At 29.1% G+C, this 20,487-nt stretch overlaps 2 protein-coding genes across 4 annotated transcripts; both read left to right on the top strand.

Annotated features, from left to right (window-relative positions):
- Positions 1-638: 638 nt before the first annotated feature.
- Positions 639-4,681, top strand: LOC131594361 (LEAF RUST 10 DISEASE-RESISTANCE LOCUS RECEPTOR-LIKE PROTEIN KINASE-like 1.2). 3 transcript variants are annotated; one of them, XM_058866468.1, is made up of 4 exons: positions 639-1,032; positions 1,133-1,337; positions 1,473-3,962; positions 4,138-4,681. In XM_058866468.1, exons 2-3 carry the CDS (start codon positions 1,178-1,180, stop codon positions 2,339-2,341), a joined length of 1,029 nt encoding a protein of 342 aa, XP_058722451.1. In that variant the 5' UTR covers positions 639-1,032; positions 1,133-1,177; the 3' UTR covers positions 2,342-3,962; positions 4,138-4,681. The 3 variants fall into 3 exon arrangements, with proteins under 3 accessions (XP_058722451.1, XP_058722453.1, XP_058722452.1); XM_058866469.1 differs by having other exon boundaries at positions 640-999; XM_058866470.1 differs by having other exon boundaries at positions 639-1,337.
- A 1,977-nt stretch (positions 4,682-6,658) lies between these two features.
- Positions 6,659-7,423, top strand: LOC131595241 (uncharacterized). Its single transcript, XM_058867544.1, has one exon. It carries the CDS (start codon positions 6,659-6,661, stop codon positions 7,421-7,423), a length of 765 nt encoding a protein of 254 aa, XP_058723527.1.
- The last annotated feature ends 13,064 nt before the right edge of the window (positions 7,424-20,487 follow it).

Consider the following 20,487-nt stretch of genomic DNA (forward strand, 5'->3'; position numbering starts at 1 on the left):
TATTTATTTTAAATCATTATATATATATATATATATATATATATATATATATATATATATATATATATATATATATATATATATATATATATATATATAAAATAGAAATTAACAGATAAAAAATTACGAGGAAAAAATAATGAATTGGAGCTAATTTAATAAATGAACAATTCAAATATTATTATTCTTTTTCAATATATAAATTATCATTTATTAATAAAAAATGAGAATAAATTTTATTCACTAAAAATGAAACAACAAATTTTCATGAAACTCAAATCCGAGATAACATTGGGATAAGCTGGGGATGACGTGGCAGTCTATGAGAGGTTGGAAACATTGCTTGGAGATATTGGGGATAGGGTGTGTCTTGGGAAACCACTGAGTCTGATACAATTAATTGGCCACGTGAAGGGTAAAGAGAGAAAGGAGAACGCGTGTCACGCGTGGATGTGGTGTAGACCGTCGGATGCCAGATGGAGGGTGGTGATGAGTCTAATAGTGGAACGTTAGAAGTGGGAAACAACTGGTTTGGGGAAACATGTTGTGTAATTGGTGTACTTGGACCATGAAGAATGGTTGAAAACATTACAATAATTATTTTTATTATTATTATGAAAAGAACAAATGCTTTTTATCAGCATCCATCATTATCATGGTGGAAATGATGTCTCCTATTGGATGAACATAACACGTTCAGCGATGGAAAATGAAACGTAGTACTTTTGATTCGATGAATAGAAATGTACTTTGAACTGATGTAAGCATATGCTTGGTTTGAAATAAAATAAAATAATAAAAAGGAAAGAGAGTAGAAATTTCGTGGGTGACTTTTGAATTGACTATAAAGCCATGAGAATCATCCTCATTCTCATCTATCATCACCTGAACAGCTTCTAAACACTATCTTCCTCATTCTCAATCCCAACACAGCCATCTATCATCACCTGAACTGCTTCTAAACATTATCATCTTCACTTTCACAACTTATTTTTGCAGGTAAACAGAACTTGACGAGGAAACTCGTCATTGGTAATAAATCGAACTTTCCATATTTATTTTATCACTTTTTCTTGTAAGTACTTTGTTATCATAATTTACTAACTTAAATTTAAATTTCCTGTGTTTGTAGCATTTGCAGTGATCATAGCCATATATTTCTATAAGCGGAAGTCATATGTACAATCTCGCAGCCTCTCTTCTGAGCTCACTTCAAAGGATCTTGAAAGTGGAAGTCAACACTTATCATTTTAGTTATAGTGAACTTGAAGAAGCCACAAACAACTTTGATCCATCCAAAGTGCTGGGAAAAGGAGCCTTTGGGACGGTGTATTACGGTAAATTCTAACATCTTATCGTAGTGGAAATGGATTCTTTGAGGTTAATAGTTCGTTTTGTTTATGGTATTTAGAATTTTTCATACTTTATATGATCTTAATGAAGATATCTGTCGAATGATGTTTCTTGTTTAGGAAAACTTAATGATGGGCGTAGTGTTGCGGTGAAGAAGTTACTTGAGAAAAACAATTACAAAAGAGTTGAGCAATTCAAGAATGAAGTTGAAATCATGGCATCATTAGTCCATGAAAATCTTGTGTCTCTATATGGATGCACTTCACTTCACAGTCCCGAGCTTCTACTTGTCTATGAGTATGTTTCTAATGGAACCGTTGCTGATCCTCTCCGTGGTAAAGAAGCAAAACATGGAAAACTTACTTGGCCTATTAGAATGAATATTGCTGTGGAGACAGCAAAGGCGTTGGAGTATATTCATACATCTAAAATCATTCACAGAGATATTAAAACAAATAATATTCTCCTTGACACTCATTTTCGTGTGAAGGTAGCCGATTTTGGACTCTCGCGCCTTTTTCAAGTCGATAAAACTCATGTTTCAACGGCTCCACGAGGGACTCTGGGTTATTTGGATCCTGAATACCAGCAATGCTCTCAACTTACCGTTAAAAGTGATGTGTATAGCTTTGGTGTTGTGATGATTGAGTTGATATCGTCTTTGCGTGCCGTTGATAATATAACAAGTGATGGGCATGAATTTGATTTGGCTTGCATGGCTCTAACCAAAATTCAAAACCAAGCATTGCATGAAATTGTGGATCCTACACTCGGTTTTGAATCGGATTCTAAAGTAAAGAACATGATCATTGCCATGGGCGACTTAGCATCTCAATGTTTGCAAAGTTCGAAAAATTCGAGACCTACCATGAATAAAGTGTTGGAAAGTTTAGAGGAGATTCAAAAAGATGGTAAGCTTAAAAGCCAACCCGAGGTAATGGGCATTTCGAATTTATCTGATGAGGCTTCCACCTCCACTATCACCTGAGTCGAATGTTAGGAGCAGTTAAACAACTCCGAATACTAGTGGATAAATCGGTTCGATTTGATATGTTCTTCATGGTTTTCCACATACTTTATTTATTTAAACTAATTTCATATATTAAACATAAAAGAAAGCAGATCTAGACATTTAGTGTAGTGGGGACAAAAAAAATATATCGAACTTTCCTTTTAAAAATAAGAGTAAAATGTTCAATGAGAGATAAAGAGACTAATGTTAGAAAAATATATGGATAGTTATTGTTATAGCTTATTAATTTGACTGTAAATTTTTTTATATATATAGATGTCTAGTTATGTTTAAAGTCAGTCACTACATTTCTTTCTATGTGCAAATGTATATTTGATCACTAAGTTGGTAGAGAAAAAAGATGAATATAAAATAATTTCTAATGTGATAGAAAAAGTGAGATAGAAAATAAAATATAAGAATGAAAGTTCGTGAATTTTATGTGTTGAATGAATAGAAAAACGAGCACAAACAAAGAAGAAAAAATATTTAAATATTATATACAAATATTTGAAATAAGTTTTACAAATGTTTATTAGGTTTAAAAGCATTTTACATCCTTTATTTTAAAAAGTACGATTAGTGGTTTTTTGTGCTCGGGCATTACCCCTTTATTATGTTCCGTTGTGTTTCAATGAAGATGGAGAACTACACATAAGTGTTCGTGGTGCTTGGCGTTCCTTTGATCGAAGTCGTGGTTTGGTTGTTTGTGATCCAAAGGAACAAAGCTATCGAAGATTTGTTTTGGAGGAAAACATATATTGGATGGAAGAAACTGTGTACCATGACAGTTTGGTTTTCCCCCATGAACCCTTAGATCAAACAAGTTTTCCTTCTTCTTCTTCGGGTTCCTTTATGCAAATGAAGCTCAAGTTTTCACACACCATTTTGAGTTGTTTAGTTTGTAATGCTACCTCTAGGAAGATGTTGTTGTAAATCATGATGATAGAGTTGTTTTCCTTTAATTTTTGTTTTTTGTTTCATTTCAATGTAGACTTGTTTAACCAAATTCATGATTTGTAGAACAATATAGGGGACAAGATGTAAGGATGGTGTACCTCCCATGAATTCTCTAATGATTGGTTAATCCATACAGAGCTGTGATTAGGGGTGGCAAACGGGCATGCCCGCCCCGCAAAAGCCCGCGAAAAAATGGGGCGGGGCGGACTTTTTTAAGAGTGCGGGTCTAAAACCTTGCCCCGCCTGCAAAAAAGTGAGGGCGGGGCGGGGAAAGCGCACCAAAAAACGGGGCGGACACACTAAAGAGAGCGGGCCTAAAATCTTGCCCCGCCCCACGAAAAAGTGCGGGTAAAACGGGCTTTTCCCGCGGGCCGGACCCGTTTTGCCACTCCTAGCTGTGATGCATCAAATATTGTTGGATGGTTCAAGCAGTTTTGTCGGAGAAAAAACAACTTCGGCATGCGATAATTCAGCTAGAGGATTTAACATGATTGATGATATCAAAACCAAATTGTCGGAGAAAAAACAACTTCGGCATGCGATAATTCATCTAGAGGATTTAACATGATTGATGATATCAAAACCAAATTGATGAAACACGCCCCCCATGGCTCGTATCAATGTCGCACTTGAGCTTGTAAGTATTAAATTCACACTTATTGTCTTGTATATTTGTTAGTGATGTGGTCCTTAGAGAAATTTTAAGTTTACGAAGTACATTGCAATGTCAATAACCGGGATGATGAAGTCAACGATATATACTAAACTCAGTGATATATATTTATCTCATATATTTGGTTTGTTTTTGACAGCTTCTAAACTCAGGAGGGGTGTGTATTTGTTTTCTCCTTAACAAAAAAATTGGTTATGATTTAACAAGATAACCAAGAGACCACAGGGCCAAATCAAGAAACCAACAGTTATGGTAAACCATGAACCAGTCCACTGGTTGGTCTGATAAGGTCTCAGAAACTGTTAGAAAACCATTTTGAAGCACAAGGTACCTTCTTTCCAAAGCTTTGGTTAATCATCTAAAAAACTTTGGCTCCTTGAGCTACAAACATGTTCTTGATGAAAAGAGACAAAAGCTACAAGATATATGCGAGCCTATGACTCTAGTTGGTTATCGTGTGACTAGAGCATGTAGACTATACTTTCCAATTACAATGAAGATTGAAGTTAGTAGAGATAAGGTGGTAAATGAGCAAGACTAACGGGATTGTAGAACTTGAACAAACAACTTCTGTAACTTATTTTCATCAGTAGTTGAAGATGTCAGTGAGAAATCAAAAGATGTAAATGTTGAACCAACCTTACCAATCTAAAGGCCATAAAGGCATAAACAATTTCCAGTCAGGCTCAATGATTCTTAACCATTCTCTGATGATGCAGTACATACTGATACGTGAACTTGTCAAGCTAAAATGGGTGTTAAAGGTATAGATAAATCTTGATGGAACCATTGCAAAACACAAGCCTACTCTGGTAGGAAAAAGCTTACTACAAAAGCAAGGCTTGGGCTATACTGAAATTTTTGAACCTGTAGCTAGATTTGAAACTGATAGACTACTTTTGGCTATAACTAGTGCAAGAAACCGATACTTGTACCACTTAGATGTAAAAAACTTCAAGTTAAATGGACCGTTAGAAGATATGGTATTACAAGTGCAAGAAACCGATACTTGTACCTGTAACTATATTCATTTCTATCCGATCAAATGACTAGAGACAAATTGCAAGTGATTCATTGTCCAACCGAAGCTCAAGTGGCTGACAAGTTTTACATTATTGAGAAATTAAGAGTTGAATTGGGAGTAACATTGATGAAGAAACAGTTGTTTGAATTAAGAGAAAATGTTTGGAATATACATAAACCACAAAATAGTGTCAAAGTTACATAAACCACAAAACAAAATACCCCATATGTCCGCTACATCAAACCAAAGTAGTTTCCATTTTGACACTTCCGCTCCTCCACCCGCTGCACCAGATGATAGATGTCTGCTGAATAATGATCTAGCTTGACTCTCACCTAGTCAAAACGATACAAAAGTCTTGTTCAGTTAGTATTTAACTACAATATGTTGTTAAGTAGTTTGCTTATTTCAATTATTTTGGCTAACTTTATGTAAATATATACTATGGATTGATTTCAATGTATCATTCAGTGCAGTTTTACTATGAAATGAGCATTACAAAATGTTACTTATCTCTCATTATATTTATTCTGGATATCATCTAAGACTCATTTGTCACTTCTGCAACATGATCAGTCTCAAATTTAATTTCTTCAATTTTTATTGTAGTAAAATAAGATAAATGATTTGACCAATCAATTATAAATAAATACTAGTTAAGATAAAATATAAAAAAAATTTATATTTAATATTAATTTAAATTAAATAAGTCTAACCTACAAAACCAAACCAAATTGTATTTAAGCCATAACACCAAATTAGAGAAATATCTCCAATTTATTCTGAATATTAATTTAAATTAATTATGTCTAAAATATCCTAGCCATATTATTTTTAAGCCATTTGTAACACTAAGTTAGAGAAATATTTTCAATTTATTTTAAATATTGATTTAAATCAAATATGTCTAAAATACAAATCCAAATTAAATTGTTTTTAAGCCATATATGACACCAAATTGGAGAAATATTTCTAACTTGTTTTAATTATTGATTTAAATTAAACATGTCTAATAAAAATAAAAAATTTAAATTAAGAAAAAGCTAACGTGTGCCCAAAGGCACAAGTTAATAAATTAGTTATAAAAAATTTATTTTTGGAGCACGTGTATTCAATGTTTTGAAAATTTAAATATAATTTTATTATATTTAATTATATTTACTTTTTTTTTAATTATAATATCCTTAACATGTATCATAAGGGCACATGTTAACAATATACGCAGTAGTCAGGGACGTACCTATATTGTGGCAGGGTGTGGCTTTAGTTTTCAATTTTTTTTTTAATATTATATATAAATTAGAGAAACCTGACTACAAAGTTTAATATTAACTTACTGAAACAACATACTTTATTATTAAATATATATTTTTTATGTTGTATTGTTTATATTATTTTATTTAGAATAAAAAAACCTACGATCTAAAAGACTAGAACCTTTTTAAAAACTAACTAATATATTCATTAACTATATTATGTAATTGATAATTTATTATAATAAATATTAATAATATTAAAAATATATATATAATACATATGTTTGTGAGTTCTTGTCAACTCAGGTCCTGAAACGTTGGCAGATTTGTTTCCGAATCTTTTTACGGAAATTTTGGCAAAGGATGGAAGTGTGGCTAGTATGGGGAATTGGAGTGGAGCTGTTTGGGAGTGGAATATCAGGTCCGCAAGCGAGGTTTTGGGTCTTGAAGCAACTAGGGAACATGAAGAGCTGGAAATCTTGATGCATGACATTAGGCTGGTAGAGAATGTTAATGACCAAGTTGTTTGGCCATATGATAAGTATAAAAAATATTCTGTAGCATCTGCTTATGATTTAATGCTGAAGGCCCGTGTGGATGAGGCGTCAAATGTAGTGTTGGGAGCAGGAAACCAGCTTTGTTGGGGAGCTATTGTTCCTTCGAAACTCAAGATATTTGGCTGGAGAGTTCTTCAGGATAGGTTGCCTACCAAAAAACAATTATTCTCTAGAGGCATAATTACACAAATCCAAGACACTCTTTGCATCGTGTGTCAACAAGAGGTGGAGGACATTACTCACTTACTGTTTCAGTGTGGAAATTTGCAGAATGTTTGGAGAAGAATCTATATTTGGTTGGAAATTAATTTGGTTCCAATTGGTGACTGTTGCAACAATTTTCTGAGTTTTGTAACAGGGTTAGCAGGGATGATGTCACCTAGAAGGGCTGCTGCAATCTGGTTGACTTGTTGCTGGTGTATATGGATGCAACGCAATGATATTATCTTTAATGATGCTGAGTTCGATTCGGAAGAATTGTTTTTTAGGATCCTTTGGCAATCGTGGTGGTGGCTTGCCTTGGAAGCCAAAGATAGAATAGCTTGTAATTTCTATGAGTGGTTTCAAAACCCACACCTATGTGCATAGTTAGTTGGCTGATTTTGGTTTGCACTGTTTCTCTTGTAAGGGTTAGAGTACCCCTAATACTCTCTTAATCTATTACATGAGCTGCTTAAAAAAAAAAACTCAATTTTAAATAGATTTAAAGTATAAGTATAGTAGTATAAATTAAAAAAATTATAATAAAGACATCATAAATTACAACTCTTATGCACTATATGTTGTTAAAATAAGTTTTTTATTTTTTTATCAAGTGTAAATAACAATTTATAATAACTGACATAAATTCAAAAATATTTTACTAATTAAATTAATGAACCGTGTGGACGACCATCATAGATAACTGTTAGAAAACTAAAGTTCTTAAATAAAACATAGATACCTCTAAAACTTCAAACAATTTTAAATTTAAGATATATATATATATATATATATATATATATATATATATATATATATATATATATATATATATATATATATATATATATATATATATTGAATTAAGTAAAATATAACTTATAATTAATAAGTTAATATATTTCAAATCTTTGAAAAAAATTATATATAATTATAAATTTTTTGCAATTATAACATTTGTTGTTCCCTCTAATATTTTTGACAAGATCTGTCATTAGTAAATAATTCACTAAATTCTATTATTTTTTATTTTGAATATAATATAATTTATGTTTTCTTTTATGATTAGCCACACCAATATATATTGTCTGGATCCGCCCCTGTTATTAATTTAATTAAATACGTCTAAAATATAAGTAATATAAGTTCAAAATTTAAATTATTTAACATAAATCCAACCAAATATTTCTTATCTTATTTAGTAGGTTCCGCTGCTTGCTTGACTGAGTTTCACACAATTATTTTATCAGTTGCAGGTATATATTCCAATTCCAATTTATGTGGCAAACTTCAATAGTAAAAATTGTGAGGTGAAAACATTATTCAATTTAGATTTAACTAAGAAAAAGTTAGAAGACATACAATGCATGTGGTCGTGTTAATGCTTCACACCAAACAAGTAACCATAATAAGCTAATTAGTACAAAAGTCCACTTATTCAATTTCAACTTTTTTTTCCTCTTTTACTTTATATATTTCTATTATATATATATATATATATATATATATATATATATATATATATATATATATATATATATATATATATATATATATATATATATATATATATATATATATATATATATATATATATATATAAAATAGAAATTAACGGATAAAAAATTACGAGGAAGAAATAGTGAATTGGAGCTAACTTAATAAATGAACAATTCAAATATTATTATTCTTTTTCAATATATAAAATATCTCTTATTTTAAATCATTGTAATTAGAAAATAAATATATATATATATATATATATATATATATATATATATATATATATATATATATATATATATATATATATATATATATATATAATAGAAATTAATAGATAAAAAATTACGAGGAAGAAATCGTGAATTGGAGCTAACTTAATAATTGAACAATTCTAATATTATTATTCTTTTTCAATATATAAATTATCTCTTATTTTAAATCATTGTAAATAGAAAATATATATATATAAATATATATATATATATATATATATATATATATATATATATATATATATATATATATATATATATTTACAATAGAAATTAACGGATAAAAAATTACGAGGAAGAACTAGTGAATTGGAGCTAACTTAATAAATGAACAATTCAAATATTATTATTCTTTTTTAATATATAAATTATCTTTTATTAATAAAACATGAGAATAAATTTTATTCACTAAAAATGAAACAACAAATTTTCATGAGTTCTTAAGAAAAACTCAATGATATATTGTATTATATGATAAAAATATTAATTTCCATAATATACTTTACAACAACTAATGGCTAAAAAAAAATATTATTATATTTATTACCTTTATAATAATTAAATTTCTTTGGTATTAATATTGTTGTTTCTGATAATTCAAATGCAAATCTCTAAAGTAGACAAATGACATTTAATTCTATTTTGTTTGTAAAGTATTTGAATATTTTATTTTATTTTTTATAAAAAAGTTCTTCAATTTCACAAATGTGTTTTTTTATTTTCAATCATACTCACTTTGTTTAGGTTTAATTTTAATCATCTATTTTCTAAATTCTAAACCCAAAATCTAAAACAAATTTACACTATTCTAATCCTATATTACAAGTCATTGACCTCTCTTTCAATATTAATAATATCTTAATGGAAGCCTGACTCATACAGTGGAAGTCTAAGCTAATAATGTGTACTTATCTTATCATGTTCCTTGCATTTTGCTTTGTCGGTAGTAGTATAAAAGTCATTATGCTGAATTTTGCAATTATAACCATATTTTAAAATTATCTTATCATGTTCCTTGCAATTGTGTCGGTTGTATTATTATGCACAAAATTAATCTGAGTTTTAGTCATGAAACCAATAGTGACTATATCCACAGATGAGATCAACTATCTTGTTTAAATATTTGTTGTAGAAACTTAAATTTTATTTTTTTTAAAACAAATTTATAGTTTGGAAAACTTTTAATAAATATATAAATACAACTTTTCCAAAATTTATAATAAATAAACTTCCCATTATTTTTTAATTTGATTATTTTCAAAAAAATAAATTATGTCCTGGTAAACTTAAATTATATCTTTTTGTTCTCTTATTTATTAGAATTTATACAACCAAAAAAATAAAAAAAAAGTAATCTCCATAAAAAATCAATTTTTTTTAAATTAGAATTTAAATAAAAATTAAAAAAATCATTAGAAAAAACCTTGCAATTAATTTCATAGCAAAGATGATTTTTTTTTTCAATAACAAGAATGAATTTTGAAAACTCTATTTTTTAATATTATGGAAATTGATTTGTGGGTATGAAATTATTTACATATTTTATTTGATATTATTGATTATTAGTACCATTATTTTTTTATGTTTGATTTTGTTGAATTTTCACATGACACTCGGTAAAAACTTTTTATGAAAACAATTTTATTATTATTATGAAAAGAGAACTTTTTATGCAATTGAATTACTAGTCTAGTACATTCTCAGTCTCACAAAAGCCAAATTTCTACTAAAATGGGGACACTCTTTTAATATTTTAATGTCACTTTTTCTATTTTAGGTATTTTAATCACATGCACACTACAGTACTTAGTACAAAAGTTGTCATGGAATCCATTCAAAGTGATGAAAACGTGTGGACAAAGGTTGGGAGCTTGTCCTCCTAGTACTAACAAAAGTTGTCTGTATAACGTGGCCGTGGGGAATCACTCAAAGTGATATAGTGATGAGATTGTGTGAACAGAGTCATACAAAAGTTGGGGTATGTCCTACTTCTATTGTGGGAATCTCAAAGTGATAATATGATAATTAAAGTGAGAACCCGTGGACTGCTATAAATCCAGCAGTCAGGAAAGAGGGGTGCAGTTACGGTGCATAGATAAAAATTTATGCACCGTGCATAGAGTATTATTGACCATTGGATCATTAGATCAAATTATAATTATTACTCAATACTCAATACTCACTACTCAATAGTCAATACTCAATACTCAGTACTCAATACTCAATACTCAATACTGGATTAAAAATATGATTCAATGGCTTAGATTGACTTATGCATGGTGCATAAGTAAAATCCTTATGCATATTAGTCAATGTCATGAAAAGAGAAACTCAATGTTTTTCTTACTTAAATTTAATTTATAGTAAAATATTAATTTAGAAAAGAAAACTTAGATTTTCATACTAATTTTAATTTGTTCTTTAGAGAAATAGAAAGACATTAATTTATTTCTTATTGTGAGAAAATAATAAAATAAAAGATATGTAAAACACTAATTTGATATTTTTAAGTGGCTAGAAAATACTTCAAAATTTATGGCTAAGTTTTAAAATGTGAAAAGGAAAATTTTAATAGGTAAATAAAAATATATATATCTAATTTATTATAATAAAATAAGATAAATGATTTGACCAATCAATTATAAATAAATACTAGTTAAGATAAAATATAATTTTTTTTTATATTTAAATATTAATTTAAATATACTATGGATTGATTTCAATGTATCATTCAGTGCAGTTTTACTATGAAATGAGCATTACAAAATGTTACTTATCTCTCATTATATTTATTCTGGATATCATCTAAGACTCATTTGTCACTTCTGCAACATGATCAGTCTCAAATTTAATTTCTTCAATTTTTATTGTAGTAAAATAAGATAAATGATTTGACCAATCAATTATAAATAAATACTAGTTAAGATAAAATATAAAAAAAATTTATATTTAATATTAATTTAAATTAAATAAGTCTAACCTACAAAACCAAACCAAATTGTATTTAAGCCATAACACCAAATTAGAGAAATATCTCCAATTTATTCTGAATATTAACTTAAATTAATTATGTCTAAAATATCCTAGCCATATTATTTTTAAGCCATTTGTAACACTAAGTTAGAGAAATATTTTCAATTTATTTTAAATATTGATTTAAATCAAATATGTCTAAAATACAAATCCAAATTAAATTGTTTTTAAGCCATATATGACACCAAATTGGAGAAATATTTCTAACTTGTTTTAATTATTAATTTAAATTAAACATGTCTAATAAAAATAAAAAATTTAAATTAAGAAAAAGCTAACGTGTGCCCAAAGGCACAAGTTAATAAATTAGTTATAAAAAATTTATTTTTGGAGCACGTGTATTCAATGTGTTGAAAATTTAAATATAATTATATTATATTTAATTATATTTACTTTTTTTTAATTATAATATCCTTAACATGTATCATAAGGGCACATGTTAACAATATACGCAGTAGTCAGGGAAGAAGTACCTACATTGTGGCAGGGTGTGGCTTTAGTTTTCAATTTTTTTTTTTTAATATTATATATAAATTAGAGAAACCTGACTACAAAGTTTAATATTAACTTACTGAAACAACATACTTTATTATTAAATATATATTTTTTATGTTGTATTGTTTATATTATTTTATTTAGAATAAAAAAACCTACGATCTAAAAGACTAGAACCTTTTTAAAAACTAACTAATATATTCATTAGCTATATTATGTAATTGATAATTTATTATAATAAATATTAATAATATTAAAAATATATATAATACATATGTTTGTGAGTTCTTGTCAACTCAATTTTAAATAGATTTAAAGTATAAGTATAGTAGTATAAATTAAAAAAATTATAATAAAGACATCATAAATTACAACTCTTATGCACTATATGTTGTTAAAATAAGTTTTTTATTTTTTTATCAAGTGTAAATAACAATTTATAATAATTGACATAAATTCAAAAATATTTTACTAATTAAATTAATGAACCGTGTGGACGACCATCATAGATAACTGTTAGAAAACTAAAGTTCTTAAATAAAACATAGATACCTCTAAAACTTCAAACAATTTTAAATTTAAGATATATATATATATATATATATATATATATATATATATATATATATATATATATATATATATATATATATATATATATATATATATATATATTAAATTAAGTAAAATATAACTTATAATTAATAAGTTAATATATTTCAAATCTTTGAAAAAAATTATATATAATTATAAATTTTTTGCAATTAAAACATTTGCTGCTCCCTCTAATATTTTTGACAAGATCTATCATTAGTAAATAATTCACTAAATTCCTATTATTTTTTATTTTGAATATAATATAATTTATGTTTTCTTTTATGATAAGCCACACCAATATATATTGTCTGGATTCGCTCCTGTTATTAATTTAACTAAATACGTCTAAAATATAAGTAATATAAGTTCAAAATTTAAATTATTTAACATAAATCCAACCAAATATTTCTTATCTTATTAAGTAGGTTCCGCTGCTTGCTTGACTGAGTTTCACACAATTATTTTATCAGTTGCAGGCATATATTCCAATTTCAATTTATGTGGCAAACTTCAATAGTAAAAATTGTGAGGTGAAAACATTATTCAATTTAAATTTAACTAAGAAAAAGTTAGAAGACATACAATGCATGTGGTCGTGTTAATGCTTCACACCAAACAAGTAACCATAATAAGCTAATTAGTACAAAAGTCCACTTACCATGTTTCTTCAATTTCAACTTTTTTTTCCTCTTTTACTTTATATATATATATATATATATATATATATATATATATATATATATATATATATATATATATATATATATATATATATATATATATATATATATATATATATATATATATATATATATATATATTTATATATATATATATATATATATATATATATATATATATATATATATAATAGAAATTAACGGATAAAAAATTACGAGGAAGAAATAGTGAATTGGAGCTAACTTAATAAATGAACAATTCAAATATTATTATTCTTTTTCAATATATAAAATATCTCTTATTTTAAATCATTGTAATTAGAAAATATATATATATATATATATATATATATATATATATATATATATATATATATATATATATATATAATAGAAATTAATAGATAAAAAATTACGAGGAAGAAATCGTGAGAGAATATTACTACCCCAACCACAAAGACTCGGTAATAACTAAAACCATCAAGCTTCAAAATGCAAGTTCTGAGTCTTTGCATGAGGAGAACGCCTCCTTGAATAACAACAATTGTCTTACATAAAAGCCAGGTAAGATTTTGGCATGAAGGCGACGTGATTCTAAAATATACTCAAAATTATATTCTTTATAATGATGATTATAAAACTTGGTTAAAACAAATCTAATTATATTTGAATTTGATTTTAATAAGAACTCCAATTTTCCGAGATAATATTCAAAGCAAATATTTTTCAAATGAGTACATGCTTTAAATCAGATATTTGATTGAACAGAAAAGAAAACAAATCCTAAAGTCGTAAGATACAATCCATTAAAACACACACGCCAAATAAGTAGCTCGAGGAAAAATGTCTCGTATAAAGTTAAAACATCTTACTTAACATGTTTCTTAAGACAATTGCATTATTTGATACCTCGAAACAAAATATATCGCATAAAGTCATAACATCTTGTTTAACAAATTGCCTATAAAATTTTGTCAATTAGATGTATTAACAACATCAAAGGTTAAAATCAGTAATTTGTAATGATTCAAAAGTAATTTTTTAATTGAAAACACAAAATTATATTTGATAATTTTATAAGAATTTGAAAACATATTTAAAAAAATCTATTTTTAATTGATCCATTTTATAAAGAAAATGCGAGAAATGAAAACACAGCATATCTTGAATTTTTTTTTTGAATAACAAGTTTTTTAAAAAAAATTTCAGAAATAACCAACTTTTCAAAAAAATTACACAAATGTCACTTTTTTGCTATCTGCAGCACGTTGTCGCCAGGGGGGGGTGGCGACAACACTTGGCCCATAACGTGGTCGCCAGCCCCATTGGCGCCTACATGCAATATTTAGGTGTTGTCGCCACCCCCCCGGCGACAACACCCCCCCTTATTTTTTTTTTCTTTTTTTTTTGTTATTTTTTTCTTTAACATAATTTCTCTTAAAATATTTTCAGTATTTTTTTTTTAATAACTACAATTTTTTAATATTATTTTTTCGTATTTTTTTTAGTATTTTTTTTTTAACAACAATTTTTAACAATAATTTCTCTTATATTGTTTTTTTAATAACTACAATTTTTAACAACAATTTTTTTAATAACTACAATTTTTAACAATCATTTCTCTTATATTGTTTTATTTTATCTATCTTGTTAAAATTATTTTTGGAAGTTGGTGGTGGATTCATTATTTTGAAAGTTGGACATTCGTTAAAATAATTATATATTAAAATACAATAACGATACATTGACGATACAAATACATTAAAATTAAAGACATTTCAAAATACATTAACGATACAAATACATTATAATTAAAAACATTACAAAATACATTCACGATACAAATAAAAATCTTATTGCGCGCCACGTGGACCATGGTACGATCCACATTGAGGTTGCCGAATGGGTCGTGTAGACGGGTCACGAGTTGGTAATGCCCCCCTATTCCCGCGACGACGCCCCCCTCTATTTGGTACGTCTTGTGCCATAGTCGACGGTCCCTGAATGAAACCTGGGTCTTCAACATCTTGACCTATAGAATTCCCTCCATAGGATAGGCGGGTGCCCGCGGCGCTGTCGAAGCTGTGTCTAGGCGGGTTAAAATTTCTCCTAGTGGGTGCGGCCTGGAAGTTTTGGAAGTTGGTGGTGGATCCGGTTTGGTTAAAATACAATGGTTGTGGCGGTGTGTTGAGGTCAAATTGTTGGCTGGGGTACTGTGATGTGTGTTGGTCGAATGTGGTGTATTGCGGGTATTCTTCTTCTATGCCCATGTCGGGGGTCATTGGTGGTGATCTTGAAGAGCCCCCTGCATGGAATTCCTGGAAATGTGATCTAGAAGAGCTCCCTGCATGGAATTCTTGATTTTGTGGTTGAGTTTGGGATGGAAAAAACGGGTGGAGTTGTTGGGAATGTTGTTGGTAAAAAGGTGTTTGTGGTTGCATTGGTTGTTGGTGGTAACTTTGTTGTTGTTGTTGTTGTTGGTGGTGTTGTTGTGGGTAATGTTGTTGTTGGTAATTTGGTGGTGGTTGTAACACCCCGAATTTAATTAAATTGGTTAATTAAATTATTGAAGGATTTAAATAATTGATTTAGTCAAATTTGGATTGTCGGTGTTATTTAAGGGCGTATTTGGAATTATATAAATTGAAGACGGATATTCGAAAAATAATATTAAGAATAATATTATTTACAAGTCGGAATTGATTATATCGTTGGAATATTATTTAAAGTGATATATTGGTTATTTTGAGTTATTAGTCTTATTGGGCCTAAATTGGTTGTGAAGAAGAGGTGTTAAAATCTAAGCCCAATTAGAATGATAAAATTAGGGTTTTAGAGATATGAAGTGTAGTGTATCATTTGAAGAAAACAAGAGTAGAAGAGAAGGAGGCTATGACTTGAAGGGGAGACTAAAAGCTTGGAGATTTCCATCCATGGTGTCAAATTGGAGAGGTAATTGAAGATCCATTGAGTTGCTTCATTTGATAAGGTAAGGGTGGGGTTCTCTTCTTATAATGGGACTCATGAACAATGGTATGTGGGAGATTGGATGTGTAAATTTATTGCAGTTGCTAGTGTTAATTATTGCTTGAAATGCTGCCTGTAATTACTGTTGCTGTTGCTGTTTATGTTAATAACAATTATTGTTGATGCTGTGCGTAAATTGAAGTCAAGACGATGACTGGCAATAAAACCCATGACGGCGGCAGGTGGCCTAGGACTCCTTTCGAGTACCTCAGCTACTCACCTCTTACTAACATTTTCTAATAATTTATCAAACGGCTATTTATTTAAGGACAAAACTCTCCTTCTGATTCACAAAACTGAAAATTAGACAATATCATCAATTATTGAAAAGGTCCACACAATTTAAGATGCTTGACAGATATTATTTTTTAAATAATGCCAAACTCGAATGCATGGCACTTGATAGAGTCTATGAACTATCATACTATTATTATTCATTCAATGCCTAATGTATAATTGTCTAATATATACTCACCATGAAAGATGTAATATGATAATTGTACTTACATCTCTATATTTTTCATACCATATTATATTTTCAAAATATACTTTAGTATTATGAAAACCATCAAATTCCTCCATACTTCTATTTTTCTTGTTTTGCTGTTTGTTGCTCTGTTCTCCAGTGTGGTTCTGTTGTTCTCTTATGTGCCATTTCCATGTTTGCTTTAATGAACCATGATTTTAGAAGTGAGACATATTCATGAGTTGAATCAATAATTGTGAACAGTAGCATTGTAGAATGGTATGCAATGAACAATAGGTGTTAGAATATTGGAAATGGAATTGAAGTGAATTAAGATTAGCAGTGGTAATTATATAATACAAAACAGTCCCGTTTGATCGAAATAGCCGAATTAAGCGGTATATTTAGTTGTCCGAAATTTGATGAAAATTAACGTGGTAGCTAAATTTAATTAGCAGATTAACATGGTGGTGTTAGTTTGTTGAAATTGTGATATTTTACGAATCGACTGAAATTGTGTTTGGTTTAAATATTTTTTATAAATAAATTATAATAATTTAATAGAATTGTCAATAGAGTTGTTAGAGTTGTCAATAGAGTTGTTAGAGTCGACAATAAGTTGTCAGAGTTATTTTGAATTATTAAGAGTCATATTTTTATTTGTTTTGAGTAATTCTGACATGTTTAGAGTTGTCAGTGTATAACGTCGGTGTTTGTTTTTTTATTGGAACTTTAACAATTCATATCTTTTGAACCATAACTCCGTTTGAGTCTCCGTTCGAGGCGTTAGAAAGCTAGCGTGATATTCTTTTCAATAAAAATGGTTTTGAGCAATAGAATGCTAGAAATTGGAAATGGAGTAGAAATTGAAGTAAATTAAATTAATATAGTTTGATATTAATTGGTTAAATTAATAGTTAAATTAATTGCAATGAGTTTAATTGATTGGAATATACTTGAAGTTGGATCAATTATTCGGTTTGTCGGTAAATTACGGTATTTTGAGGATTCGTCTCTAATTGTGTTTTGGCTTGAATATGTATGTTGAGAATAATATATGTATATGCCATGATGTTGTGCTAATATTGATTCTCTGTGGTTAGTTGGTTAGCATTAAATTAATGAATAATTGCTTGATGTTGAAAGTGTGTGTTTATGTATAATTGGCAAAAATGAGAATTAACATGAGATAGTATGGTTACTAGTGTTAATTGGATTGTGTGAATCGTAATTGATTAATTGACCTTTTATATGTGAATGATATGTATGTGTTGTGAATGTTGTGTACAATTGGTGGATAATTCATCGAGTTGAATTATTGTGATATGCTAAATATTAAGATGGTAGAGATGATCTTAATTGCATATGTTTGATTAACATTGTACATACATTCATATCATGGATGCCTTGAAACAAAGGTGGTTTGCTTTGAAACATAAGCGAGGCTTAGATTCTAAAGTGAATCGGAAGCGGTAAACTATATGTTTACATTTGGTGGCTTTGATCTTGTCCGGATCTGAAGCGTGGCTAGATTCTATATGAATCGGAAGCGGTGGAACTTTGGGTCCACATTGGGTACCACATGCATAGAGTCACATGTCTTGCATTGAGTCACATTGAGGTTAAGTGATGTTTGAATATATGCATTTATGTGATTGTCATGTGTACATGAGATGTGATAATTGAAATTGGTGATGTTTTGATATATAATTGGTTAAACGTGTGAATATGTGATCATGATGGATTGTGTATATATTTGGGATAATAGTATTGAATCTTTTGAGTATTATACTATTGAATTTTGTGCTTACTTGAATATGTGAAATTTATTAGAGGATACTATTTACATGATTATGACTTGTTGTGGGATGAAAAGTATGTGAGATTAATGAACTGTAGAAGTATGATGTGTATAGTAGCTATTGATACTTGTGATGTGATGATTTTATATGTCTGAATCCTAGCATGCAATTTATCATATGCCCACTTATATGATTTGATATCTCACCCTTTTCTCTTGTTTCGCCGTTGCCTTTATATTGGTAACGTGCAGGTATTCAAGTATGAAGATTTAGTTGCCGTTACTCGAGTCGGTTGTCGCTCTGATACGTAGCACTCTGGGGGGAACGATTTATGTCATTCATGATGTTGTTGTTTAATTGTGTTATCTTGGTTGAACAAAATGATAAGTTAACTGAAGATATTTTATTGAATACTCGTTTAAGTGATTCCGCTGTGTTTTAATAAAATAAGTTATTCTGTTTTAAAGGTGCTATGTATCCGCTTTATGCGACGAGTTGATTTGTTTTGTTTTTATTATGTGACGCCTCATTTGTTTATTGAGAAATTTTGAAAACTCTGATTTATATATATTTGTCGGGTAGAAATGGGGTGTTACAATAGTGGTATCAGAGCAGGTCGGTCCGTCCGGCCAAGTTGTCGAGTCAGATGAGTTGTGTGACAGTTGAATGTTGTCAGTGTTTTAGTCTTTAGTACACGACATGTGTGTGAAACACTGTCTGTGCTTGTTTGTTTTGTTGCAGGAATTGGTTGTTTCCAAGTGGGGGAGAAGTTTTACTTCTTGATGATGTTTCTGCTGTAAGAGATGGTTCAGTATATTGTCAACAAGCGACGATGCAAGTGTTGTTGAGAGTTTTGGATGTCACCCGGATTCGGAAATGACTTGAAGTTAAGAATTATTTTGGAAGCCATAATTTAGAAAGTGGCGATGTTCAGCACAGTTGAGGACAGTGAAGTTGTCGGTGCGTTTAACCTTTGCGTCTGATGCCGGTGTTTGACAAGTGTTAAAGTGATGAGGTTGCGGTAAACGTTATGTTTGACTCGCATAAGTGATTAACGGACGTAGTCGATGTGTGAAGTGTTGTAAATCGCGAACCAGAGTTGGAACTCGAGAATGCGCGTAGCTTGAGTTTTGGATATCTGATTTGAACTTCGTTTGAAGCGTCAGAAAGATAACGAGATGAATTGTATCATAAGAAGGATTGTAGGGAATTTTTATCACCAATTTGATGTGAGGAGGAATTTGGTTTAGATGAGATGAATTATAAAGCACAAGTATAGAAGTAATTTTTAAAATGGAAAGACGTTTGCCGATGGTGTGATGCTAAGTGACTGTGAAGTGGATTTTGTGATATATTTGGACGTTGGTGTCTCATCGACAAGATATAACGAGTAGGAAGTTGTGGGTATTGTAAAAATCCAAGGTGAATCATTGGATTATGACGTGTTAATGGATTTGAGTGAAAATTCAGAGATGACGCTATTACGAAGTAGCGATGGTTTATACTCCACTATGGTTGTCGAATACTAATTGGCAAATTGGGGAACTGATCACCCTCAATCCATTGTTAATGG

Source organism: Vicia villosa, linkage group LG4 (genome assembly GCF_029867415.1).
Source record: "Vicia villosa cultivar HV-30 ecotype Madison, WI linkage group LG4, Vvil1.0, whole genome shotgun sequence".
NCBI lineage: Eukaryota > Viridiplantae > Streptophyta > Magnoliopsida > Fabales > Fabaceae > Vicia > Vicia villosa.

Coding starts and splice junctions, on each gene's coding strand:
- LOC131594361 (XM_058866470.1), top strand. CDS start 1,178: ATGTACAATCTCGCAGCCTCTCTTCTGAGCTCACTTCAAAGGATCTTG. Junction 1,338..1,472: donor CTTTGGGACGGTGTATTACG/GTAAATTCTAAC, acceptor TTTCTTGTTTAG/GAAAACTTAATGATGGGCGT.
- LOC131595241 (XM_058867544.1), top strand. CDS start 6,659: ATGGGGAATTGGAGTGGAGCTGTTTGGGAGTGGAATATCAGGTCCGCA.